At 43.4% G+C, this 27559-nt stretch overlaps 2 protein-coding genes across 3 annotated transcripts; one reads left to right on the plus strand and one right to left on the minus strand.

Moving 5' to 3' along the window:
- Nucleotides 1-531: 531 nt before the first annotated feature.
- septin2 (septin 2) lies at nucleotides 532-10211 on the minus strand. Of its 2 annotated transcripts, none has more exons than XM_084546774.1 (13): nucleotides 10074-10211; nucleotides 9131-9174; nucleotides 8245-8359; nucleotides 6266-6352; nucleotides 6001-6124; nucleotides 5622-5756; nucleotides 5354-5471; nucleotides 4732-4833; nucleotides 4450-4595; nucleotides 4225-4308; nucleotides 3118-3184; nucleotides 1824-1914; nucleotides 532-1676 (listed from the first exon to the last, which is right to left on the minus strand). In XM_084546774.1, exons 2-12 carry the CDS (start codon nucleotides 9152-9154, stop codon nucleotides 1837-1839), a joined length of 1080 nt encoding a protein of 359 aa, XP_084402900.1. In that variant the 5' UTR covers nucleotides 9155-9174; nucleotides 10074-10211; the 3' UTR covers nucleotides 532-1676; nucleotides 1824-1836. The 2 variants fall into 2 exon arrangements, with proteins under 2 accessions (XP_084402900.1, XP_084402899.1); XM_084546773.1 differs by having other exon boundaries at nucleotides 4186-4308.
- Nucleotides 10212-11066: 855 nt separating this feature from the next.
- Nucleotides 11067-26817, plus strand: LOC311489876 (RNA polymerase I-specific transcription initiation factor RRN3-like; the record flags this gene model as incomplete). The annotated part of the gene is made up of 18 exons (XM_084547187.1): nucleotides 11067-11077; nucleotides 11195-11726; nucleotides 13700-13756; nucleotides 13849-13938; nucleotides 14035-14164; nucleotides 14274-14333; nucleotides 14480-14543; nucleotides 15016-15085; nucleotides 15429-15527; nucleotides 23305-23400; nucleotides 23491-23614; nucleotides 23752-23882; nucleotides 24135-24265; nucleotides 24365-24552; nucleotides 24643-24751; nucleotides 25003-25155; nucleotides 25578-25662; nucleotides 25813-26817. The coding sequence occupies 18 exons, from the start codon at nucleotides 11067-11069 to the stop codon at nucleotides 25960-25962; spliced, it is 2280 nt and encodes a 759-aa protein (XP_084403313.1). The 3' UTR covers nucleotides 25963-26817.
- Between the last annotated feature and the right edge of the window lie 742 nt (nucleotides 26818-27559).

Genomic DNA, 27559 nt, shown 5'->3' on the forward strand with positions numbered 1-27559 from the left:
TTGTACCGTGAAGCAACCAGAACCTTCTTGCTGTGACAGTGAGGCGCTGCTGATCTTAAATATAAGCCTTAATTTTGTCTGCCCACAAACAGACACTGCTCTTTAAGTTCATCCTGTAGATAGTCTGAATTGGTATATTATAAAAGCACTGTAAAAAAAAAAAAAAGTGTAGGTGTAAATATAAAATGGTTTTTATGGGTTGTTAAAATATCAAGGGATTTTATTCCTTTTAAATAAGAACGCAAGCTCAGGGCTAATTAACCTCTGCATACTCTGCACAGTAATTAGTCACACCCTGTTACAGTCAGGGCAGGTTCATGGTGGTTTACGTCCTTCAGAAGCAATTAATCTAACTTAAATGAGACACAAAGGTAACAAAGAAAAAGCATCAGCTCATGTGTATGTTATGTAGCTTCAGGCTCTAATATTCCCTACTCTCAAGATCAGGGTGTAAGTATCCCAAAATAAACGGATTGTGATTAACTTCAGAAGAAAAATGATTAACAAGGTGGGGGAAAAAAGACTAAATCACAGAGTTTAATAAAATTTTTATTACAATATATGCATCAAGAACAATATTTGGTACTTTAATATTGGGTAAAAACAGCACAAAGAGGAATGTCAAGAACTCTTGGCTGGTGAGGGGAACGTTGGCTACACTGACCTCTTCGGGTCACCTTCAATCTCCGCGGTCACAGAAACCACAGAGTAGTCAGCAGTTGGAACAAGTTTGAACCTCCACAGTCACAACGCTTCAGTGAAACAGATCAGCCAGTGCTGCTGTCACAAGACTTCACTTTACAGTAGAGAGGACACACAGAGTGAATGCGTTATTTGAAAGCACCAAACAGGCATTGAGCCTCAATTGTTTGTCCTTCATTTGTTAGGCAGAGTACAGGAAGACTGGAAGAGGTTAAGGGTCACAGTTTAAAAAGTTCAAAGAGGAGCTTAACCACAGATGAAGGCAGTTGTACACGGTGACAGGAGGACAGCGCTAATGGAAGAGACAGGAAAGAAAAGAAGCCGATCCCAACACTGCTAGAAAGTCACCCTAAATATTATTTTTTTTTTAACCAGACAAGGTTGAGAGTGCATGCATATGGGCGGGTTAACCACTGAGAAGAATAGACTCTATGTCACGGTAAGATTGTGTGGCCTCTATAATATTGACATAACTGTAACAATGGAATAAAAGAGGCCTTCAGCCATTTCTGCTACTGGCGTTCACAATAGTTTCTCTCCCAATGAAGCTCTTTCACAACATAGTAAATGTTAGCATGTGCTCTGACAGATGTTTTAGCACTAGAATTACTGAATAGAAGCAGCTGTAATTTGGCATTCCCAACAGAAGAAAAAAAATATTCAAAAAAGTAACAGGACATCCCAATAAAATATATCCCACCATTTCAAAAAGATGGGACATGTGACTTCATTTGAGTAACTGGCAAACATTTTGTAAAATGATACAATAAAAAAAAAAAAAATGAAGATTACAACCGTGTGTATTTATATATAATACTGTTTGAATATATTTTACTGTTTGTATAAAAAAAAAAAAAAATGCCTCCACGAGGAACTGAAATAAAGATAGTGGCAAGCAGTAGGAGTCATTAACCAGGAGGCTTTTACACCTTTTCCATCTCCCTCTGGTCAAACTCAAGCAGTGGCTCAAATACCTACAAGAAAAAACAGTTAAACAGTTAAAGTTACGCATAGATATTTGAAAATAAAAAAAGTCAAAGACAACTACGTCTTCTTCAGGTGTCACTGTGTGTCTGCAGCACAGCGTGGGTGTTGATTGTATCCGTGGGTCGTGCTCTTACCATGAACAACTTCTCACGCATCTCCCTCTCCATCTCCTTGCTTCTGCATCTGGGCCTGCATCTTGGCAATCATCTCCTGCATTCGCCTCAACTATATGACACAGAATACCAATGTGAGTTTAGTGAAACAACTGCACTTACAACAAAAAAAAAAAGCACATATCTTGCTGTTATTTTATAAAGACGGCTCTCTTTTTTCTTTATAAGCTCTTTCCCTTCCCATTCAGTCTAGCTAAATTGTTGATACCCGTCTGCAAGTTATAAATCCTTGTCTAAAACTCATCGAGAGCAACGTGTGAACCTGTATCTTTCACCAGTTTTTAGTTTGTGTACTGAGTTTTAAAAAAGAAAGGATCAAGTCTTTAACATGTTCGACTTCTTCTAACATTTAAATTTAGACTGACATGACACTAAGCTTTAACATCGATATAATAATGTATCTCAGAATAGTTTAAGTGCAGCAACTTGCAGTTCCATAAATGGCCACTAGAGGCCGGCCTCAAAGTGAGTCACTCCCAGTAGATTTATCCAAACAAAGGTAACTGGACTTTTTTTGTTCAGAGGGAGTCGGGAATCAAATAACAGATTTCATCTATGTGTGTGCACCATGTATAAGTATTAACCCCTTGTCGCTGACAAGTTTCTACACTGTTTCCGCTCAGACTGCAGCCGAAATAACGCATGTAATACTCCAATGTCGGTTTGTGCAAATTCAAAAGATTCCTAGGAACCTTTTGCAAGCACTTGTTTCTCGTAGGACCGGTCTGAGTGGTAAGCAAAAACACAAATAATTAATATCTTTATATAATTGAAAAATCAATTCAGGCGTCAAGGGGTTAACCCATTTCATTTATTTCAAGGCTATTCAAGTTATGCATAATTTAGGGCGTGGCTGCTTTGAGTGACAGGTGTTTGGATTCTCAGGTTTCTAGCTTTCTGTCCGTCTGGCGTCCTCCGTCTGCGTTAGCTCCTATAACCCTCTACTTCTTTAACAATTTCTGAATTTGACATTGAGTCAGAGACTGCTAAAATGGTGAAAACCGGCACCACCCACATTGAGTTTCAAAACTGCTCTTCACCCTCCCTCTTTATATACAGTCAATGGGAAGATATTGACATTATTAGCCACTTTAACCACTCACTCTTTTAATTTGACTCTTGGCACACAAGCAAATGCACTCTCAAACTATTGAACGATTCATTTAGATAACCTGGACAACTGCAAAGAAGGTTCCATTAAAACTAAACCTCTTTTTGGAGAAGCCCAAAGTAGTTTAGTGTCACTATATCCCACCTCAGCCTCCTTCTCCTGCAGGATCATGTCCTTGTCCATTTCCACTGGCTCCGGCCCCTTCCTGTTGCTGAGATATTCAATAAGATAAAATACATCAATCAGAGAGGTTATAAAAGTGAAATCACTTTGTGTTATGATCCAGAAAACATAAAGACTGCATCAGCGAGTTTGGTGTTTGTCTGGAAGTCATAGAGTTCATATTGTGCGGTTTTAAGCAGCATTAGGCAAACATGACGAAAGCCACACTGAGAAAGTGAAATAGGGGTCAGTGGGTTAGTTTTTCTGCAGAAGGATAGCTCACGGGAAAAAGGTGGGCTTCTACAACAAATAACTACGAAGAGATGAAAGCAAGGAGATTCAAGAGAGAAGCAGTAGAAGTCAGGGGAATAGCGTTACCTCCCCCAAATGAAAAATAAAACAGTACCTCCAACAGTCCACTCATGGGATTGGACAATTCAAGACCAGACAGCCATCTTTGGACAGATGGCGAGGCAATGTGTAGACAGTAAAACCACTCCCTTATCCTGGGTTGGCTTAAGGGGAAAGTCTAAAACAGTCTTCTGGGTCTACATTAAGGGTTAAATGATGATTACACCTGCACTATGTTACATGACACATACAGTAATCCTGTTTCCAGCCAGTACAAATACTCAGGACTACACATGCTCTTTATCTAGCAATGAACTAACCATTAAAACCACTACAACCCTCAGGTCTACCTACCGCAGCTATACTGGTGTAGTCAACATGCAAAATGACAAGTTAGAGCTACTGCACTACAGAACTGATACTAGTCCAACGACATCATATGACTAAACAAAAATAAGGAAGTGAATGGCTGGAAATCCCATTAAACAGGACAACACAGCTATGGTTGTTCTAAGTTATGTTATAGTTTCAGCCGTGTGTGTGTGTGTGTGTGTGTGTCTGTGTCTGTGTGTGTGACTTCTACATTTCTAACACTTTTTGTGTTCAATATTTATGATCGCTAACAATATACTGTCATGTGAAGTTTGTTGTTTGAAGTGGGGGAGGCGCAGAGAAGCAAGCTGACAGACAAGTACGTACGCAGGCGACAGAGGCAGAACGTAACCATGGGAGGACAACCTGCCACCCCGTTTGAGGCGGTCCGAGCGGAAGTTCTCATAGTGCAGGTCCTGGGTAACTTCCTGTAGATCCTGCATGTGGGTTCTGTGGATGTGGAGAAGTGATTAAACAATAAATAGACTTGCAATGACATTTAGACAAATTCAGGCTCCACTACTCTCACTTTAAAGGTGTAATTTTAAACCAGGGTGGTTTTTATATCCCCTCCACAATTGTAGCACTCACATGAGCATGGTCCGCAGCTTGAGGAAGTCATTGTGCTCTGGGTTCTCCACTTCCACCACTCCCCAGGGATACAGGCGGCCCCTGACCTTCTTTCCTTTGGCTTCAATCTGCTGGTTGGATCCGACCACTGCAAATGGGATGCTCGCCTGCACAAGAGGAGTGAATATTTCTATCAAATAGCAAGAGTAATGGCTTAAATTGAATGTTCCACAAAGTTGTCTTTGACAGGGAGAAATATATATTCATTCAGTGATGACATGTTTTAGACAACGGGGTGGTTACCTTGAGGATCCTGGTCTGCTCTTTGAAGTCTTCGTCTTCATCCGACTCAGCATCAGGAAGGTGATAGATCTTGATCCCTTGCTCATCGATCTCATCAAGAATCTGTAAGCAGTAAGAGAGTGACAAATCAGTGGTCATTATCTTTTATGTCGGACAAAGGACCACCTATTGTTTTCTATTGACTTGACAGATATTAATATTATCTTAGGGTAACTACCTGCTGGGGACCCAAGAACAACATACCTTCAGTGACATAATAGCCAGCTGGTAGTTGGTATAGTAATGTCATTTAGAGCTGCATGACACACAATAATGTACAACAACTTCACATACAGTATATGCTCAACAAAGCCTAGACTTCACTGTCTGTGCTTTGTTAAATTTGAAGACATTAAGAGCCACAAGGGGTTCTAGGTACCACCAAAAAGGTTACAGCTGTCTAATAGCACCTAGAGACAAATCTTTCTGACATGACCTCTTCATGTAGGACTGGGGTTTCACCTACAGTAACTCGATATACCGGGTAGCTTCAGCAGTGATCACTACTACATGATACTGTAACCACAGCTCATGTCAGGAACTGAAAAAGTCCCAGAACAATAGGCAACTCTGTTGTCCTCACCCTGCGCTTGAGCCTCTCCCTCTCTCTGAGGGTAAGTGTGTCAGCTTTAGCGATGACAGGAACCACGTTGACCTTGTTGTGGATGGCCTTCATGAACTGGACATCAAGAGGCTTCAGGCTGGTTGGGACAGGAAACAGACAGAGGGTCAAACAGAGACGGTGAATTCTCTGTGAAATGAGGGACGTTTAAACGTGTTCGGTAAAACACAGAGGACCTTCACTGGAAAAAATATACAGTGTTTGTGACAGTGTGTATGGCAGGACCCACCCATGGCCAAGTGGGGAGATGAAATAGAAGCAGCAGTGAACTCTATTGTCAACGATGTGTCTACGATTTAGACCACTCTCGTCGTGGAGGTAGCGCTCAAACTGGTCATCAATGTAACTGATAATGGTGCTGAAACTAGATGGGGGAAAAAAGACATTGAACGTTCAGTATAATGCATCAAAACACACAGAAAGAACACTCACTACAAACTAAAACCACGGCCCAAATCAGGATTAAATCCTCCAGATGTCTTAATAATTTAAACATGTCAAAATAGTTTTATTATCAACTGTCAAATGTTAGTGGATTGTCACAGGAGTAACGTGTAATTTAAATTTAAAAACAGCTCCTCAGCCTATACACTATGACTCTTTCATACCAGTCTTGGCTGTTGATGGCGTCTCCGTATCCAGGTGTGTCTACCACAGTGAGACGGAGCTTCACTCCCCGCTCCTCGATTTCTACCGTTGACGCCTCGATCTGGACTGTCCTTTCGATCTTCTCTGTTAGAAGGTAAAAGATTAAAATAAAATAAACAAAAAGGACGCAGGTGGACCATGATTTGCACTAAATGGTTTTGAAACAGTTAATTTTGTTACATGGGACTCTTAAAACATGGATGAATAAGAGCCTTCGTGTTTTACCTGCAGCTCCAGGGATGACCCTCTCAGGGTAGAGGTCGGTGAGAAAGAGGCTGTTGATTAAGGTGGATTTTCCAAGTCCAGATTCACCTTTAGACAACAAAAGGAAACAATCGTCATGAAACCACCGTCGGTGTGAACAGACAGAATCAAACTCATAAACTAAATGAATAAACTGCATTAAATAGATCACTAAAGACTACAAACACAGCCCCATTTCTGACTGGTGCAAAAAAACTCTTCTAATGCACATTTCAGCTTCAGCAAAAAAGAACAAAGAGATCCTCACTGTGCTGCAGGAAATGAAGCATCTGCTTATGACGCACAACAGGCCTCACGCCACACATAAAGGCACATCATTAATCTTTCCCAAAACTATCGAGTGGTTGATTTAACATTCCTAGAAACTGAGAAAGGATTGCAACTGTGACTTAGTGTTAACGCTCATAAAAACTAGTACCATGAAAGTGGATATTCCTTTCCTGCTTTACTATGTCATTAAATGAGGATCTGTGACAAAGTGAATAAACTTAGAACTAAAACTAGATTTTATTTTAGTCTTTGTGATCATCATCCTACTATGAATATGACAACAACTTCTTGATTGAGCTCCTGTTTAACCGGCTGTACACAAGAAATGTAGGATCTTAAACGAGCAGGTCATCTCACCTATTAAGAGTACACATGTGAAACCATCCATATAGCAGCAGGTGTTAAAATACTATAAACACAAGTCATGCGGCTACACCACAACTGTGATTGAGATTTGAGTAAAAGCGCGTGGTCAGGCTTCTCAGACAAAGCCGGCCTGTTTCTACTCATTTGGATTTCCACTCACACCTCTGGTCTTCGGTTCAGTGTGATTATCAGGTCATGATTAGGACTGAACACGACTAATGTCTTTCAACTGATCTTACATATCCACTGCATTATTTTAGCCTGGTAATTACACATTCTGACGGCCTAGAGAAGCCACCAAACTTCAGCGACCATGTAAAACAACTGCATTAAAAAAACAACTTGTAAGAAACTGTTCAATAAGTCTGATGGTCTTGTTATGGGTGTGGAGACATAAACAGTTGCTTGTGTGTTTTAAACAGGAATGCAGCGACTACGGTTCCCACCGGGGCCGTGAAAAAAGATTTACACGTCTTTACTACATCCTTAACTGGCAATTTGCCAGAATGTCTTACATGGAAAATACATATCGACATATACATGGTTTAAACTGTAGGTCCGGGGGAATGTGGGAAAGGAAAAGTATATAGTGGAAAATGTGCCAGTTTCTTTGAAGCGGAAAACACTGACTTTCATTCCCGACAATATTATTTCTATCTGTGGAGAACTGCAGCTAGCTAATCAGACAGGAAAACGCTGATTTATTTAAGAAGCGGGGTCACACAGAGGGTTAAATCAGCACTCAATGAGTATTCTTGCAAAAGAAAGACAAGCGGGCCTCGCTGTCCACTGTGTGTATCAGTCCCTCGAGCCACACAGGCTACATTCCTCTCTCTGGTTTATTTTAAAGCAGAAGGATGAGCAGTGGTGTTCAGGAGAGCTTCTACCCTCCCCCCTGACCAATAAGCACAGAGCTTCACAGTCACATCATGAGTTTGAATCACTGCTGTCACACTTGCAGAAGCAAAAGTCAAAGATAAAATAGCTTAGTATAAATATTCAGACAGAAATAGCCACACAAAGAGCTGCAAAACAGTTAGGTACAGTGGCTACAGAGAGTGACATCTGAACGTTGTTTAGGCGACTGGCCAAGATCCCACCATAAATACATCCCGATATCACGAGCCAAAAATCAAAATGCATTCCTCCAAATGTCAGTGTTTACTCTAGCTGCCTAGCTTGGACCTTGTTATCAGAGAGATGCACTACAATTTTCCAGAATAAATAAAACCGGCGTCACACAAGGGAAAGGAGAAAAAGACAAAATGAGAAAACGGTCTGAGGAAAAGTACGAATACACTCACCTACAACCATAAGGGTGAACTCAAAACCCTTTTTCACCGACTTGCGGTGAACCTGATTAGGCAGGTTGGCGAATCCAACATACCCTGGAGTCTCAGGGTTGGTGAACTGGCCTTGCTGCAGAAAAGTAAAAAGACAGAGGAGTCATGTGGAGTTATAACTTCAAAAACTTTTTGTAGCAAGATAAGTCAAACTCCTGGTTAGCTGAACACGGTTTTGGCAGTTACTGCAGCAATAATGTGACAGCTAGGGCTGAAATCACAGAGGAGACATCTGGCCATGAACAAACAGGGTATTTAGGAGGACAATGGTAACTCCTCTGCGGTCTATTTGCAAAAGACCTGCCACCTCTCCATCAGTGCAAAGTTTACAGCCCATTCCTACACGAGGCAGAGCAACAGTCCCCGTCACAGAGTTAGCCAGGGGAGAATACAAATAAAACGCAAAAGGAACACATTCCTTATTCAGTTTTCTCTTTACAGCCTTGTAAAGTGTACAAAACTAACCCTCCATGTCCTTCCAGCAAGACTGATAAGCTAGATAAGAAGTGTGTTCCTATTCCGCTTTTGGCCCTTTTAGCTTTTACACAGCTGCATCAGTGAATCATGAGGATGATGAGAAAGTCCCCGACATTTATTCACATAAACAACATAGTTATAGAGTTGAACTGCATAAAAACATGAGGGAATAAATTTAACACACTATAATAAAGGCCACACCATTTGAGATCAAGTTTGGGCTCAGAGCAAGAAGGGCATTTTGGTAACACACAATCATACTTTCTTATTACAGCTTATCAGTAATTGAAGCACAGCTAGGAATCCAGTATTACTGCATACCTCCTCAATGGTAAAAGGTAAATCTGGTTTATTGTTCAACACCGCTCACCTTCATTTTATCAGCTTGAGACATTTTTTTCCTCTTTGATAAACCTGAAAGAAAAGACACACTGTGACACGCAGAAACATTTCACTACATCCTTGGCCCGTGTGGAGCTTCTCTGACATGGAGGCGATTGTAAATGCAGTCACACACGCTCATCGCAGTGTGAGAGAGACAGGAAGTCTGGTTTGTGCTCTCTGAGCTTGTGAGAGAGCTGAGCCTCACCACAAAACTCTTTTCCTGCCTAGATGGCTGCCTAACAGCTGCGTCCCCTCACGACAACGCTATCATTTAAGGATGAGAGACAGATCTGTGCTTGTGCTGCTAATCCCAACCTCCTCTCTGTAATTTGCTTCATATTTATTTACTACTTTGTTGCCAGTTGTTGAGTTGTGAGCTGGTGTGTTGTGTTATATTCAAACCCTTAACTGAAACTGTCAAAAACACGCCCACAGCATGAGTGAAACGACTCTGTCGAGATATAACCCTCCTAAAAAATTCAAACTAAATATTTCTTTATGGCTTATTATATAAATCTTTACAGCCAAGCTAGCTTTTGCCACTTTAAGGAGTCTTGTCAAGCAGTATTCTTCACAGATATATCGTTTAACTATATTATCAGCTAGCTAGTTTTTAACACAACACTGATTGAAAATAGCTTGTTAATTAGCTACGGCTAGTTTTATAACAGTAACAAGCCACCGGGTTACCAAGGATAAATCAAAGCTATTTACTAAGCTAGCAGCCAATGCTAGCGGCGCAGTAAAGTGTAAAGCTACATTAGCATAGCTTTAACTACTCTTAACTAGCCGCGTAGCTTCTGCTCCAGGATGTTAACTTAAACGGCTAACGTTAGCGTCGGCGGTTTAACACCAACGCCCCGATTAACACAGCGCCGAGGCGCTTAGGAGATAAATTAGTGATGAAGTGCTGAAAAGTGCAGCGTTACCTTTACGGTCTGCCTGCAGAGAGGATGGCGTAGATGGGGGTACAGAGAGGGACTAGCTGCCGATGAACAGTAGACTTGGCGGACACCTCAAATTCTTCAGATTCCGGTGCAGCAGCTTCCTTTAGCACAAAGACCACAATGCACTGGGCCAGAGCTCAACCCCTCAACCCTGAGAGTCACACACACGGAGTCTGATCAGTCACACACCATCTACATTGGACCTCTACGAGTGCATTTAAAATGATAAACATCAGCAACACGGTGAGGTGTTAACACTAACTAATAATATGATAAATAATACAATTAACGGCTAATTCAGTTGATTTACAAATGCCAGAGTTTGAAATAATACAATATTGATTAGAGTCCAGTCTATGATACAACCCAAACCCCCCAGACCAGAACTAATACAGTTCATTAAAATAATCAAATAATTAAGGGTTGAATAGAAAAAAGGAGATATATATTTAAATAAATGAATTGTAGAATATTGTTGAATATTTTAAATTTAGCAGTTTGTTAAGAATAACTGAATACTGATAATTTTCTTTCGACCAAATATCTTTCATTGAGCAGTTTGTTGTGAATGAATGAATGAATGAATGAATGAATATTGCTCATTCTCTTTTTCCAGATATATTTCATTTTGACACAGTCGCAATTTCTGATCCTTTACATCTGATCTAAAAAAATATTATTAGTGGAATAAAGAAGAAGGTATTGACACATTTCAAAACGATTAGTCAATTGAATATGTAGTTTATATCAATGAAGATAAAAACAAAAACCCAGTACTGAGCTGACCCCTCCTCACCACCTGTCTCACCATTCACTCTACCTACCTCATCTTTACAAGATCATGCTTGTTAGCGTGTGGGTTACTGAGTAGTTGCAAGATATGAGGTGTGTCTGGGTTTTGTACATATGGAAGCCTATTTTCTAAGGAGTTTCCTATCCCTTCAAAGTGATAAGTATTTTTCAAGTCCTATGGCCATGTCATTGGGGTAGGAACAGTTGTATTTTATTTTTAAGGTCTGACCGAGCGTGGGGGAAGTGTGAGTGAGCAGGGCAGTGGGACACCGGACAGCAGGGCGCGTTCCGGTTCCTTGTGCCCTCCCAAGTCCAGAAAACCTCCAAGTCTGGAGGAAGAGCGAAACACCTTCTTGCTCCCTTTGCTCTGGAAGAGGCTCCTTAGAACATCTTCTCAGCAGTCACCCAAAGGCCCTGGCTGATGGTCACTATCGCTGGGGCCATGACCAGGTGCTCAAAGTAGTTGCTGAGAGCGTGGCCTCAGCCATCAGCACCAGCAAACACCATCACGCTCCAAAGAAGGCCATCCCCTTCATCAAAGGTGGAGAGAAACCCAGAGCATGTCTACAGATAACAACAGGCCTCCTCCACACAGCCCCAGATTGGCAGCTGCAGGTTGACCTGGGAAAACAGCTGAGGTTCCCCCAGCATACTGCAACTACATCTCTCTGGCCAGACATGATGATCACCTCAGAGGATTCAAAACACCTAATCATGCTGGAACTCACAGTGCCTTGGGAAGAGCGGACTGAGGAAGCCAACGAGAGGAAACGCACCAAGTACCAGGAAGTCGTGGAGGAGTGCAGGGGCAGGGGCTGGAGGACATTCTACAGGCCCACAGAAGTTTGTTGTAGGGGCTTTGCAGGACGTTCACTCTGCAAAGCACTCGGCCGTTTGGGTGTTACAGGGGCAGCTAAGAAGAGGGCCATCCAATCGGTTACTGAAACTGCAGAGAGAGCCACGAGGTGGCTGTGGATTAAGAGGGCTGATCCGTGGGTTGCCACTGGGATGCAACATGTATGTTGTAAAACCCAAAACACCTGCTGACCCCAGGAAACAACACTGATGATGCGTCCCTGTGCATCCAGGAGATGTGTCTTAAGAGAGTAAATTGCACTAGTGCCAGCTGATCCAAAGAGGGCGCCATAAAGCCTCTTATTGAAAATCGTCCACCTCTTCTTTATTGTTCTGGTTGACATGCTAAATATTGATCATGCTTTATTGGTGGCATGCTAAAAATGTGTGAAGTTGAAGTAACTTCAGACGGTGAGCTTCTACTTGACGCTTATTCATTAATTAAGAATATGACTGCTGAACTACAAGGACCGAAAAAGCAAAAGACAGGTATTACCATCTGAAAACGCACCAAAAGTCGTGAGAAACCTTCTTGTCTGCTCGATGTACGTGAACAGACATCGTACGGCATAATTCATAAGGTGTACCTGTGAGTGTTTTTGCATGTGGCTCGTTGGTCTAGGGGTATGATTCTCGCTTTGGGTGCGAGAGGTCCCGGGTTCAAATCCCGGACGAGCCCAACTTTTTATTTTAGCCAGATTACATATAATATCTCTTCCCACCTTATCTTATATTTCCACACCTTTTTTTTTTTTTGTTTTTCTTTTTGTTTTACCGATATAGACTTAAAGAACTGACTGCTCGATTCAGTATAATCTATATTTTCGCTATGTTATACTGATCTCTGGTGGACTCTAGCGGTACTACAGTTTGTTGTTTCTATTATTTCTTAATTAATAATGCCACAATTCATTTATTATATTATAATGTGTATAATGTGTTTTAACATTAAACAGCCATTTATTACACTTTATATTAAATTCACTCTTACTTATAGGAGCTTTAATTGCAATAAACCAACATACTGAACTGATTCTTCTCCCTGGTTTAATTGTATACAGATTTTACACATCTTCTTAAACTTTACAGCAAATACACTCACTGGCCAGTTCATTAGGTACGCTTTACTTAGTTCTTTGTGGCACAGACTCAGTAAGGTGCTGGAAGCAGGCTGCTCGTATATAGTGTGAATCATCCGGTTCCACCACATCAGAAGGTGCATGGACATGTTCAGCAGCAGTGTTCACTGCTGAACAATTGATACAAACCAGGACGGAGCCATGCTTTCATAATGTTTGTGTAAAAATTTTGACCCTACAGTCCAAACGTTGCAGCATCTGGAAGACTCATTAGATGAGACATTCATTCATTCATTCATCGTTGTCGTGGCGTCTGCTGGAGCCTATCCCAGCTGTCATCGGGCGAGAGGCGGGGTACACCCTGGACAGGTCGCCAGTCTATCACAGGGCTAACACAGAGAGACAGACAACTCATACTCACACCTACAGCCAATTTAGAATCACCAGTTAACCTAATGAGCATGTCTTTGGGCGGCGGGAGGAAGCCGGAGTACCGGGAACATAGTTGGCCCATGGATTCGAACCCGGGACCTTCTCGCTGTGAGGCATCAGTGCTAACCACCTTTCCACTGTGCCGCCCATGTTTTTTGAGTCATCTGTTGTCTAAATTCTTCTGCTGCCACAGCTCTTTTTCTTCAAGGTTTAACATGTGCATCCAGAGATGCCCTTCTGCCTGCAACCAAGTCTAAAGTCACTTTAACCACCTTTTTTTCCTCATTCTGATGCTCGGTTCGAACTTCAGCAGATCATCTTGACCGTATCTAAATGTACCGATTTGCTGCCATGCAATTGGCTGATTAGATATTGGCGTTAACCAGCTGTTGAACAGATGCTGTAATTCATATCATTTAGCTAATCAGCTGCATCTGTTCTTCTTTGAAGGGAGACTCCAGTGGTTACGAACTGCTGAAACATCAGCTGGCTGATCCTGATATAAAGGTACAGTAAAGCATCAGCTTGGAATCCGGGTCAAAACAGTAAGCCCTTGTCATGCAGCTTTGATTTTGAGTGAGCTTTCTCCCCTCTAACAGGATGCTCAGATCATCAACTGGCTGCAAGAGTTTCGGGGCTGTGTGAGCCAGCTAAACAAGGACCATGAACAACTTATTTATACTGTCTTGGTGAGTATGGGGGTGACCATGGGGGCAACCATGGGGGCGACCATGGTGAGATTGTGGCTCCATGCTGAATTTGTGTGTGTGAATTTTTGTTTCTAGAGGCTTCCGTGGGTGGGTCGGAGCCTGGCCGTGGTGGAGGAGTACATGGCCTTCCTCGGTAACCTGGTGTCAGCACAGACGGTCTACCTGTGCGCCTGCCTCAAGATGGTGGTCTCCCACTTTACTCCCAGTACGTTCCCTCTGACTGATGTCCAAATGATCAGAAATTAAATCCCGAACTGAGGCCTCTCACGGTGCTGTGAGACTCGTAAAATGTCTGACTGTGTTTTGTTTTTCAGAGAGGGTGACCATCTGTGAAGGAGGGGTGGATATCTCTGATTCCGATGATGAACATGAGAGTGAGTAACTTTTTACTTCTGTGTTTTAGAGGGACGTTTGAGAGGGAAGTAGTGTGGATGGCTTTCAATCATCACACTTCATTCTGTCATTAAATACATATTAATTGACACCATACTGTACTTTTGATTATTTTTTTTTTTTTAAGATCTTCCCAGAAACTTCCATCAGTGTCACCAGGCGCTACAGCTCATCACCAGATATGTTCCATCGTAAGTCACCTGCTGTGTCATTCTACCAAGCTTTTGATTATATGTTTTACTCTGAAAGTTTCTGACACTGAATTCTTAATCAGAGGCGTCTTCTTCTGCCAGAAGTTGACTTAGTGTGTCATCATTGGCCTTAGTTCAAGTTGTCATGGCAGATCATTTGAGGGGAAAGAGTTTATTTTAATAATCACTTGCGCTGACAACCTGGTTCATTGCCTTTCGTTGCCTCCTCTCAGGAAGGAAATCTACGTTGTTAATGAGTGACGTGGCTCTGGACAAAGAAAGTGTTCCTCTCATTCTCTCTTTAACTATTGGCTATATCTGCAAAGTGTCCCTAATCCATCCATTTATGCCAAAACATGTCATAGAGCGACACATATGAATTAATATATAATCAGTTAGTCAATAAAATGACTAAAATAACCTAATATTGTAGTTTACATGTTACTATAAATTATTGGTGCTCTTGTTTTAGCACGAGTCGCTTCCTGATGCCCATTCTGCAGGACAACTTCCCCTTAATACAGAAATCCTCCAGAACACTGGTAAGAGAAAACTGAGGCTGGAACAACACCTAGCACGAACCCCATATATATACATTTTAGTATCATGTGTGTACTGTGATTGTTGTGCCTCATCACATATAAAGGAGACCTTGTTTAGTCATTTCAAACATCATCAAATTGTGAATACATAATATTAAATTCACTGCAGGAAATAGATTTTCAGCTCTGCCATTATTAGACATTGACAGAAGTTTTATTAGTTTTGCTTGATTTTTGCAATAATTATGCAACAGTTTTATCGTAACATCTTACGTGTCATGAATATTGTTGTGTATTCGTAGTATTAACCACAGTTATGTCGGTACTTGGTCGTTCTTTACAGGAGTGCTACGTCCACAACCTCTTGAGGGTGTCGGTGTATATACCATCAATTAGACAGGCCGTGCTGGAGGTGATTATCGGGAAGCTGCTCAAACTGGACGTGAGTGCTACGACTCTCCATCGCAAGTTTAAATGGCCAATAAAGTGTAGGTTGTATGTTTGACCTTAGCCGCATTTCCTCCCGAAGTTCCAGGAACTTTTAAAGTTTTTTAGACATTACATCATGAATAAGCGGTGTTAAAAAGTGTTTCAGCATTTAACAGTTAAACGCTAAAAGACTTTTAATCTCTGCCGCAGCATGTCTATCTCTCTCATCCAAGTGAGGGAGCTGACATTAGCTAACATTGATGTAGTCAACATACACTATATTACCAAAAGTATTCGCTCACCCATTCAAATGATCAGAATCAGGTGTTCTAATCACTTGGCCTGGCCCCAGGTGTATAAATTCAAGCACTCAGGCATGCAGACTGTGAAACAAGACATTTGTGAAAGAATGGGCCGCTCTCAGGAGCTCAGTGAATTCCAGCGTGGAACTGTCATAGGATGCCACTTGTGCAACAAATCCAGTCGTGAAATTTCCTCGCTCCTAAATATTCCACAGTCAACTGTCAGCTCTATTATAACAAAATGGAAGCGTTTGGGAAAAACAGCAACTCAGCCACGAAGTGGTAGGCCACGTAAAGTGACGGAGAGGGGTCAGCGGATGCTGAAGCGCATAGTGCAAAGAGGTCGCCGACTTTCTGCACAGTCAATTGCTACAGAGCTACAAACTTCATGTGACCTTCAGATTAGCCCAAGTACAGTACGCAGAGAGCTTCATGGAATGGGTTTCCATGGCCGAGCAGCTGCAGCCAAGCCACACATCACCAAGTGCAATGCAAGGCGTCGGATGCAATGGTGTAAAGCACGCCGCCACTGGCCTCTAGAGCAGTGGAGACGCGTTCTCTGGAGTGATGAATCACGCTTTTCCATCTGGCAATCTGATGGACGAGTCTGGGTTTGGAGGTTGCCAGGAGAACGGTACATTTCAGATTGCATTGTGCCAACTGTGAAATTTGGTGGAGGAGGAATTATGGTATGGGGTTGTTTTTCAGGAGCTGGGCTTGGCCCCTTAGTTCCAGTGAAAGGAACATTGAATGCTTCAGGATACCAAAACATTTTGGACAATTCCATGCTCCCAACCTTGTGGGAACAGTTTGGAGCGGGCCCCTTCCTCTTCCAACATGACTGTGCACCAGTGCACAAAGCAAGGTCCATAAAGACGTGGATGACAGAGTCTGGTGTGGATGAACTTGACTGGCCTGCACAGAGTCCTGACCTGAACCCGATAGAACACCTTTGGGATGAATTAGAGCGGAGACTGAGAGCCAGGCCTTCTCGACCAACATCAGTGTGTGACCTCACCAATGCGCTTTTGGAAGAATGGTCAAAAATTCCTATAAACACTCTCCTCAACCTTGTGGACAGTCTTCCCAGAAGAGTTGAAGCTGTAATAGCTGCAAAAGGTGGACCGACATCATATTGAATTCTATGAGTTAGGAATGGGATGGCACTTCAGTTCATAGAATGAGTAAAGGCAGGTGAGCGAATACTTTTGGTAATATAGTGTACATACACGAGGTCTTTGACAAGCATCGAGGTCTTTTTACATCCAGCAAAAGATAAAAATGTATTGGTTCATTGATTATCGATTGGTTGGTTGATTGGTTCATTGATTGATTGAGATCACCTCTCACGTGTCCACACTGAGCTGATGGAATGTTGGCTTCCATCCAAGAGAAACATCACGTGATGTCATCAGAGTCAGAACCTGTGATCATCAAAGACCAATGGTCTGCCTTTGATCTTTAGAATGTTGCCGAGAGTATAAATAGGACTCAACTCCCGACAGCCACAGCTTAGTTTTTGATCGGTACCTACCACAAAACACACAGCGAGCGAACGAGAATATTACTTCATATTCCCAGAGCGACAGTCAGAGATTCGAACAGTAAACACTGCTCGATTTCAAATGGAGACTACAATGAACCCGAACCGCAACAAGGTTCATAGAGGTAAATTTAAAGTCGTATTGCGTAACTTTAAACACCGAGTCTTCATTCCACCGAAGACTGCCGTGACGTCTGCCGTGACGTCTGCCGCGACGTCTGCCGCGACGCCTGCCGCGACGTCTGCCACGAAGTCTGCCACGATGTCTGCAGAAGAAAACCAGGAGATGTCTCAGCCAACGGACTCCGGGATAACTTCTAACTTCCAGGAGGAGGTTGAGCAAAACGTCAGCATGCAGCTCAACGATGAAGACTTTCCAGCCCTCCAGACAGAGCAGACTCAACCCCCCGCACAGGAGGCGCACAAGAACACCGCTGACCTGAAAAGGGGAATCAGAAAACAGGACAAGATGGCAACTGTGAAAATCAACTTTGGTTTGATTACGACAAGCACACAGGCAACCAAACCTGCATTGCTTGCCACATTGCCTAATCTGTCCCACACACCTGTCGAGATACCAGCCACAGCCCTCACAGTACCTGATGCAGCTCCAGGGATTCCTGTCGTAGCTCCCACAGTACGTGAGTCAGACACTGAAGTGCCTGCCACAGCTCTCACAGTACCTGATGCAGCTCCAGGGATTCCTGTCGTAGCTCCCACAGTACGTGAGTTAGACACTGAAGTGCCTGCCACAGCTCTCACAGTACCTGATGCAGCTCCAGGGATTCCTGTCGTAGCTCCCACAGTACGTGAGTCAGCTACTGAAGTGCCTGCCGTATCTCCAGGTATTCCGGTCACATCTCCAGATGTGACTGCCGTGTCTCCAGATAGGCCGTCCCTTTCTCTAGATGTGCCTGCCGCATCTCCAGAAGTGACTGCCATGTCTCCAGATATGCCGTCCCTATCTCTAGATGTGCCTGCCGCATCTCCAGAAGTGACTGCCATGTCTCCAGATATGCCGTCCCTATCTCTAGATGTGCCTGCCGCATGTCCAGACATGCCTGCCGGCTCTCCAGAAGTGCCTGCCATGTCTCCAGATAGGCCGTCCCTATCTCTAGATGTGCCTGCCGCATCTCCAGACATGCCTGCCGGCTCTCCAGAGGCGGCTGCCGTATCTCCAGATATGGCTGCCGTATCTCCAGAAGTGCCTGCCACATCTCCAGACATGCCTGCCGGCTCTTCAGAGGTGGCTGCCGTATCTCCAGATATGGCTGCCACTTCTCCAGAAGTGCCTGCCGCATCTTCAGAAGTACCTGCCGCATCTTCAGAAGTGCCAGACGTATCTCTAGATATGCCTGCTGCATCTCCAGAAGTGTGTGCCACATCTCCAGAAATGCCTGCTGCAGCTACCGCTGTACGTAGTGCATCTCCAGAGACAGCAACTTCTGAAGAGCATGCTGAAGATACCCCTGCATGGGCTGCCATGATGTCTTCGATAGGGCCATATATAGACACGATGGAATGGACACCGACAATACAAGCTGCACCAAACTCTGCACAGACGACCATAAGGATCAAAGTGCAACCTTCAGCACTCCCAAAACTGACGGAGTTGACACCTAGAGTGCTGTTGTCCAGCAGGCCTCGAACTGCAGCTCTTGTAATACCTGCCAATCCCAAATTGCCTCCCACGGATTATACCCTGCAAAAACTGCAGGCTATTACAGAGCCCATACAGCAGCCTGAAGCAGCTAAAGTACATCCTATTCTCCAAATGCTGCTTGGAAACCCAGCTGAGAAACTGCAGCCTGCAGCCCAGCCTGAACCCACCAGTGCTAGGATCGAGAACGACACTCTACTTCAGATCTCGGAGCTGGAGTTTCACAGAGTTCTGGGTGAAGGGACAGACAAGATCTCTTCACTGGAGCAAGAAAATGCTGCTCTAAGAAAAGAGTTAGAGCGATTGAGAGAACAGCTCACAACCCAAGGAAAAGAGGCGAAAGAAGAGATGGCTGTTCTTCATCAGGAGCTCAACGAGAAGGAGAAGATGCATGAAAATGTTTCCCTGCACAGTAAACAGCTAGAAGAAGCTCTTCAAGCAGAGGAAAACGAAAGGAAGGAAGCAGAGGCCTGTCTTCAGCAACAAGCAGAAGAGACCGCTAAAGCTAAAGCTGCACTGACTGTCATGCAGACTCAGATGGACGAGCAGCGACATCAATGGGAAGAGGAAAAGTTCCGCTACGTTTCTGAGAACATAGTGACCAGATCAACCATGACAGCTGCAGCCATCAAGATGCAGGAGGACCTGGAAAACGAAAGAAAACAGTGGGACCAGGAAAAGGCCGACCTCCAGCACCGCCAACAATCCATGACCGAGGCCATGAAGAAGACCGTGGAGGAGAGTGAGAACTCCAGAAAAGAGCTGATGGAAGCAGAGGCCTGTCTTCAGCAACAAGCAGAGGAGACCGCTAAAGCAAAAGCTGCACTGACTGTCATGCAGACTCAGATGGACGAGCAGCAACGTCAGTGGGAAGAGGAAAAGCTCCGCTACGTTTCTGAGAACATAGTGACCAGATCAACTATGACAGCTGCAGCCATCAAGATGCAGGAGGACCTGGAAAACGAAAGAAAACAATGGGACCAGGAAAAGGCCGACCTCCAGCACCGCCTACAATCCATGACCGAGGTCATCAAGAAGACCGTGGAGGAGGGTGAGAACTCCAGAAAAGAGCTGATGGAAGCAGAGGCATGTCTTCAGCAAAACGCAGAGGAGACCACTAAAGCTAAAGCTGCGCTGACTCTCATGCAGACTCAGATGGACGAGCAGCAACGTCAGTGGGAAGAGGAAAAGCTCCGCTACGTTTCTGAGAACATAGTGACCAGATCAACTATGACAGCTGCAGCCATCAAGATGCAGGAGGACCTGGAAAACGAAAGAAAACAGTGGGACCAGGAAAAGGCCGACCTCCAGCACCGCCTACAATCCATCACTGAGGCCATGAAGAAGACGGTGGAGGAGGGTGAGAACTCCAAAGAAGAGCTGATGGACAGACTGCAACACTTAGAAGAGCAGATTGAGGAGGCGCCCAACAAAGTGAAGAAGAAATCTTTGAAGAAGAGATTCCTCAAAATTTTCAAAAGAACTTGAAAGACCCAGCCTCAGCCTGACTTCTGCCATAACCACCAGCCTATAACCCCTCCTCCTCCAAAACCCCCATTTGTGTTTGTTTGTGTGTGAATGTGAGTGTGAATGATTGTTTGTCCTGTGATGGCGAGGAGCCCTGTCCAGAGTCGTAGACATATATACATAGACGCCTCATTGAACGCTGGACCGTACGTCAAGGTCGCCGCCATATTGGAGGAGGCAGCTCTGTCCCGCGAACCAGTACGAGTCAATGGAGTGAACTTTATTAAGCGTCTACAAAGTATTATAAGTTAATGCCTCTCATTTACACATTTACACATGAACGTATATAGTCAGGAAACAGAGAGGAACCAAAAAGAACAGACATTGTTTTTGGTTCCCTGGTTTTCCCTGGTATTTATACGTTCGTGTGTGAATGTGTAAATGAGAGGCATTAACTTACAGCACTTTGAAGAAGACGCTTAAAGTTCACTCATTGACTCGTATTGGTTCGCGGGACAGAGCTGCCTCCTCCAATGTGGCGGCAACGTTGACGCACGGTCCAGCGTTCAATGAGGCTTCTGTGTATATACGTCTATGCCCAGAGTGGCCTGGTGTCTCTCTGTCTTAATCCTGTGATGTACTGGCAGCATGTCCTTACGGTATTGGGCAAAACATCTTTTGTCCATTTCCTTCTGGAAGAAGCTACAGACATCAACAGGAATCTGCCCTAGCCATCTGCGGACAATGAATGAATGAGTGAGTGAATGAGTGAGTGAATGGTTTCATTAACAGCACAAAAAACACAAATAAAAAAAAAAATAACAACATACACTAATGTTTACACATCTCTTCTATAACTAAGTTCTGAGTTGTAAAGTATTGAGTATTCTGAATATTTAAAGTAGCAGGTGATTATACCGTGCTATAGATTCATGAAGAGTACTACGGAAGTGCAGTACCTTCCTCACAGTGGTACTGCTGAGTCTTATTTGTCTATTTTAATTATGTGTCTCTTTACTTTCTTATTAATGTGTTTGGACGTAATGAGACCCCAATGTCTGAATTCAAACTGCTGTTTTCTTATAGATAACACTAAACCTGTTTGACCTCAACAACACATTGAAATTTATTACACAGTCACAAATACTGATGGTGACTAAACTGTCTGTGGGTGCGTAAAATGTCAAAGTAATACTACGAAAACATTTATTTGTCTCTGAGACCACAGAACTGTCTAAAATAATTTATATATTAATTACAAAGTATCTCAAATTAGGTTTAAAATAAGTAAATAGGATTGTCTGTGAAGGTTCTCAGTCATACAGGTCATGGTATATCAACAAAGCATTTAAAAAACTTGTCTTCTCAAAGACTCTTAAAGCCCAGTTGCCTTTTTTGGATAAATAGGGGATTAATGTTAAAAATATGCACAAACTTGTATGAATTTGAAATAACAGTAATAGAAACACTCAGGTTTTTATGTTTATTTATGGTGCTGTCTGTTCACTAGTCTAAAAGAAGGCAAAATAAAAAATAGCCTGCATAATTAATACTAACTTAACATAGTTAACAATGTTCCTGTGGTTAAAACAGATACATTCATCTTAGTTTGCATGAATTTATGGGATTGATCTTTTTTCTCCATCAATTATGGTTTTAAACATATTAATATTTCCTCAGTTTTCTTCTCATCAGATCCTTATTTACATGGCCTAACACTGAATCAGGTGGTTGAGCAGTAGCGGCAGTTTTATCAACTTTTTAGAAAGAATAGTGGCCAGGGCCACAGATGAGAAACATGCAGCTCTGCAGGATAAGAGAAATAAACCCTAACCCTAGAACTTCAATATATTTTGGTAAATAGCTAAAATTTACCTATTTACCAAATAGGTAAATAGGTCTATAAGTGTCCAAACATTTATAGACCTATCTAGAACATGCAGTGGTTAGTATTTTCCACCTCCAGTCAAATTAACAAATACGTAGATTAATAAGATGTCAAAATAAAGAATAACAATTCTTTGCATATAATGAATTGTAACATAAAAGTGAGATGAGGATAAGAACAGAAAAATACATTTATTCCCATTTACTTAAAGCTTTACTAACCATAGCTCATACATTACATTTAGACCATTGGTTGTCTTTGTTTTTAGTGAAAGGAATGAGTTTGCTGGAGCGCCCCTTCACTCCAGTCCAGTAGGTGGCAGTAATGCACAAGACTACAGGCATCACTGCAACAGAAATGACAACACAGAGGATAATCCAGCAGTGCTGCTGTGAATCCTGATTTGTTGCTTCGCTAGTGTCGTAATTGAGTCAATGCTGGAAAAGAAAAAAAGTGGTTTTAAAGAATCCAAATGGCTAAACTTAAACAAAGCAGGGAGACTGATTGTGAGAAGAACTGCAGTAAGTTTTCCACCAGTCCGAAATGTTCAACACTGCAAGCCCCACCCTCAAAGTTCCTGCACTTTTTAAATGTGCCACCCAATAGGTAATACAGTTTCCCTGAAGCTTATTATAGTTCCCTGCAGGGGAAACACATTGATGTACCTTTAAAGGTTCCTAGTTCTTAAAAGAAAGAAAGTTCTTGCAGTGGAAATCTGGCTTTTGAAAGTAACAGGGACTCGGAAGGTGCATACAGTCTCTTGGAAGCTTGTTGTAGTTAAAATGTATCCAGAGGATGTCAAGTTATTTGTTGTGGACAGACATACAGATCTGTACTCTCTGTTTTCATGTGTCTTTTGTCCACATATGACACACGCTGCTTTACACTGGAAGTAAACAGGTGTCTAAGAGTGTGTGTGGTGTATTCTAGGTGAGTGCATCCCAGGCCGACATTGAGGAGGCAGAAGAAAATGCAGTCCAGAACCAGAGGACAGAGGATCAGACTGAAGAGGGACTCTTTGACATGGTAACTGCTGATTGCTCTGTGAGATTGTCAGCCTTAAAAATCAGCAGCTGAAATGTTCAAAGGATTGACTCTCCTCTCGTCTCCCGTCAGGACGAGGACATGTCGGCAGATCAGCCCGCCAGGAAGACCTCCATGGCTCATCCGGTGGCTGAGAGGCTGGACAGCCTCATGGCTTTGCTGCTGGCGTACATCAAGGACGTCTGTCATGTCAACGGTACACGGAGAGCTCAGCTTTCACTAAAGGAATCCACAGCTTTAAACATGATACTGACCAATAAAGACTTTGACTGAGTAGAACAAGATCTAAAAGACTCATTTTGTGGTTTTCAGTTACTCTGTTTTCTCTCTCAGGCTCTCTTGACATGGAAAGGACTAAGGAGCTGTACAAAGATTTGCTGAGTGTGTTTGACAAGCTCATTCTGCCCACTCATGCTTCCTGTCACATCCAGTACACAGTATTTTACCTCTGCAGCTTCAGACTGGTCAGTACTACCTACACCGTGTGCTTGTTAATAAAGCAGCATCACAAATTTAATTAAGTCTTAAAAAACATTAAAGGACATTGTCTGTCCAGATCCCATTCAAGATGCTGTAGGTTTTCTGTGTATTACGTGGGTTTGGGACGTCTTTTCATGCAATCTGTCACTATTTTATTTATCTTTTTCATCCTCATTCATGTGTTGTAGATACTCACTGTGCTTTACGTTCTGTGTTTTCTTTATTCTCCATCACAGGCCCTAGCAGAGGCGTTCCTGGATCACCTGTGGAAGATCCTGCATAACCCCTCCCAGCCTGCCGTCATCCGCCAGGCTGCTGCTGTGTACCTGGGCAGCTTTCTGGCCCGGGCCAAGTTCATCCCTGTGGTGTGAGTTGAAAACAGCCGAAAGCCAACTGTGCCATACGTTTTTTTCTTTGGCTTTTGTTCTGATCTGTCTGTCCGCCTCTTCTCTGCGCCGTCCTACAGTACCGTGCGGGCCTGTCTGGACTTGCTGATCAACTGGATCCACGGCTACATCGACAGCCAGGACAGCAACGGCAAGCAGGTGTGTTGCGACACCAGCCTGCACGGGGCCTTCTACACGGCCTGCCAGTCCGTCTTCTACACGCTCATCTTCAGACACAGAGCCATGCTGGAGGCCAACATGAAGAAAGGTAGCAAACACACATCTGAGCTGTGACAAACACGGCAACACATCAGATAATAATCAAATAATAACATCAGCGTGTTTGTCTGTGGGTCAGGTCTGGAGTACCTGCAGAGTCTGAACCTGGAGCGGGTGGTGATGTGTCAGCTGAACCCTCTCAAAGTCTGCATGCCCTCTGTCGCCAGCATGTTTGCTGCCATCACCAGGTACACAGCTTTCATTTCAAATAGTTTGTATATATACAGTTGTTCCTACTTCCAAAGGCAGGGGTAGTTTTGACAGTTACAGGAACTATGAAGAAGTTCCTGCAGTCTGAAAACACTTAATCATCAACAAAACTCAATGCACTCTATACACATTTTTGTGCATGTACCCCTACTATAAGCAACGACAATGAATAAAGGTGTTTACGTGTCCTCCTGGTCATCTACAGCTGTATTTGTGGTGTCCGTTGCAGGAAGTACCAAGTGGTGTTCTGCTACACCATCATAGAGAGGAACAACCGCCACGCGCTGCCGGTGGTCCGCAGCTCTGGAAGAGGAGACTGTGTCAGCACCAACACCAATCCCCTGGACAGCTTCTTCCCCTTCGACCCCTACGTCCTCAAGAGGTACGGGTAATCAAAGAAAATGTGACCAGACTGAAGCGGCCTTCCTCACATTTAAACGTGATGTTTATTTCACAAGAAACTCAAGGGCCGAACTCCCAGGAAGTTCTCATAGGCCCCTCCCACTGCAGCATCCGTCACACGTGCTGAACTTTGTGGGAGATGTGGACGGAGACGGACGACGAGAGGCAGTTTTCATATTATTTTCAGATGTCTTATCACGCCGTTCATTCAGCATGCACTACCCAGGAGAGATTAGCGGTCACACTGCGAATATTAGCATCTGGGAGAACAAGCTTTTCGCTTCTCGTGGAGCATGTAGCAGCCTTCAGGTTACACTCAGCAAGTCTGGACAAGGAAACTTAAATTACAAAATAAAAATCCCACCAAACAGGATCTTACATTGTCTACGTGTCTGTTTTCAGGTCTGGTCAGCTGATTGAGCCTCTGTACCAGGTCTGGGAAGAACCTGCAGACACTGAGCTGCTTCCCACAAAAACAGCCCAACAGGTGAGTTGATGGTAAATCAGTGGAGGACTCCTTCAATACTTTAGTCCGAATTAGACTAAACAGTTTGTCCAGCAAAAAGTCCACTTGCTGGACCTGGAGCCACTATTATATTTGATCACCTGTCCGTGGGCGTTTGTTTCCGTCTGTCAGGCCTCGAGGGAGGACGAGGACAACTTCCTGAGCGGGGAGACGCCGCAGAACGACAGCATCGTGGGAATGACGCCCAGCTCGTACGAATCAAACCTCCGCAGCCCGAGCAGTGTGGGTTCACCCCCCTGCGTCCTCCACAGGCCGTTCTAGTCCCTCACACAGACTGTCGCGTTCTCACCGACGAGAACCTCCTTCCTCCGGAATCATGTTCATTTCAAATACTTATATCACTGACAACAGTGGTCCGGCCAGGATATTGTCATTTAAAAGTGAGAGTTGCAGCCCTCAACTGATGTTGATGTTGTCATGTTGTGTTTTGGCCTGAGGCGCCACCCTCCACCTATCTACTAATCACGAAGTCAGTAGAGTTTCGTCATCCGGGTTGCCAGCTCTGCTCTAGTTACCACAGCTGCAGCTACAAACGTGTCGGATAAAACATGTATAACGTTACTAAACCTAAAAGACCTCGTTATGAATCCGAAATACGTCGTGACAAAGTCCGGAATGGCATGGAATTGACCCTCGACTTTTGGATGCTATATTCTACCATGTTTGTTGGTATAGGCTAAAAGCCCCGTGCTTCCGTACATATAGACAGTGGATTTTCCATGGTCGCCCGTGCTAAATGCGTTCATAAAAAGTTTTATATCGCACCACTAGCAGGGTATGAAAACAATCTATGTTCCGACTGAAATGTGGTATTACAGTACATCTTTACGAAATATCTGGCTAATCGCCATTAGTAAATTTTTGTGATACATAATTAGCCTACTTCGCAAAACATCCCTCATGAAGCATAAACTTTATTAACAGAAAAAAAAACTAACTGTGTAGGACTCGTCACTTGCCATTGGAAGCTCCTTGTAGCAGCCTACGTTCCTGCTGGATCCTGCAGCTTAGCTGGCAACCTCGAGTCAGGGGGGAGGAGGAGGGGATACACCGTTCTACAGTATTTTGAAAGTGATTGCAGTACCAGTTTTGGCCACAATCCTACATACGGTTCCTTTAATATGTATTTAAATATTGGCATTGTCATTTTAGAATGAGTTGCGTTTCAAAACTAAATACATAAACTAATTAATAAATGTAACATAATAATTAATAATTGCTGAAATAAATTCACATTTGAACAGAGATTTTCAGAGAGATATTCAGTATAGCTTCCAGTTTATAAAGAAAAGTAGAGTAAACACAGCTGTTCTGTGGTTAGGACGTTCGTTTCATTTCCTCTTTCTATAGCCTTCACATCAGCTGTGAAATGGGAAACTCATCATCTGATATTTAAGAGCTTAGAGCACCCTTACAAATGAACTGTCATGTATTCAGAGTCACAATCACCTGCCTGCCATCTTTTTTTTAATTTATTTATTTTTTTACACAGTCTCACTTCAGTGGCCCAAGAGGAGCATCAGAGGACATAAAACTATGCTCGCTTGATGTCTTTCTGTCTTCACCCTGTAGGTGCTTATCTGAGCTTGCTACTGTGACAGCATCTCTGCCCCCCTCCCTCCAGTCTGGCTCAGGACAGCCACTGCTCTGCTTAACATGAGTCCAGGAGATATCTCGGTAAATACCAGCCTCTTTCCCTTTCTGTTACAGCAAGCATATCATCGCCACAGGCGCTACACTATTTCCATTATTTCCATAAGCCTCTTAGTGGCGCCATGCTCTGTCATTTGTAGAGTGGCTTCATACGATGAGACGTGTGAGTTTCTGTATATTTTAAGCGCCTCTTTCCTGTTCCCGC

The sequence above is a fragment of the Chelon labrosus genome, assembly GCF_963514085.1.
Source record: "Chelon labrosus genome assembly, chromosome: 6".
NCBI lineage: Eukaryota > Metazoa > Chordata > Actinopteri > Mugiliformes > Mugilidae > Chelon > Chelon labrosus.

Bases quoted from the DNA above. Each gene is read 5' to 3' on its own strand.
- septin2 (XM_084546773.1), bottom strand. From the start codon at position 9,154: ATGTCTCAAGCTGATAAAATGAAG. The intron at 8,360-9,130 runs GTGAGCGGTGTT...ACTTTTCTGCAG, and splicing joins CTCAAGCTGATAAAATGAAG to CAAGGCCAGTTCACCAACCC. The intron at 5,472-5,621 runs GTGGGTCCTGCC...TGTCCCAACCAG, and splicing joins ATCTCCCCACTTGGCCATGG to CCTGAAGCCTCTTGATGTCC.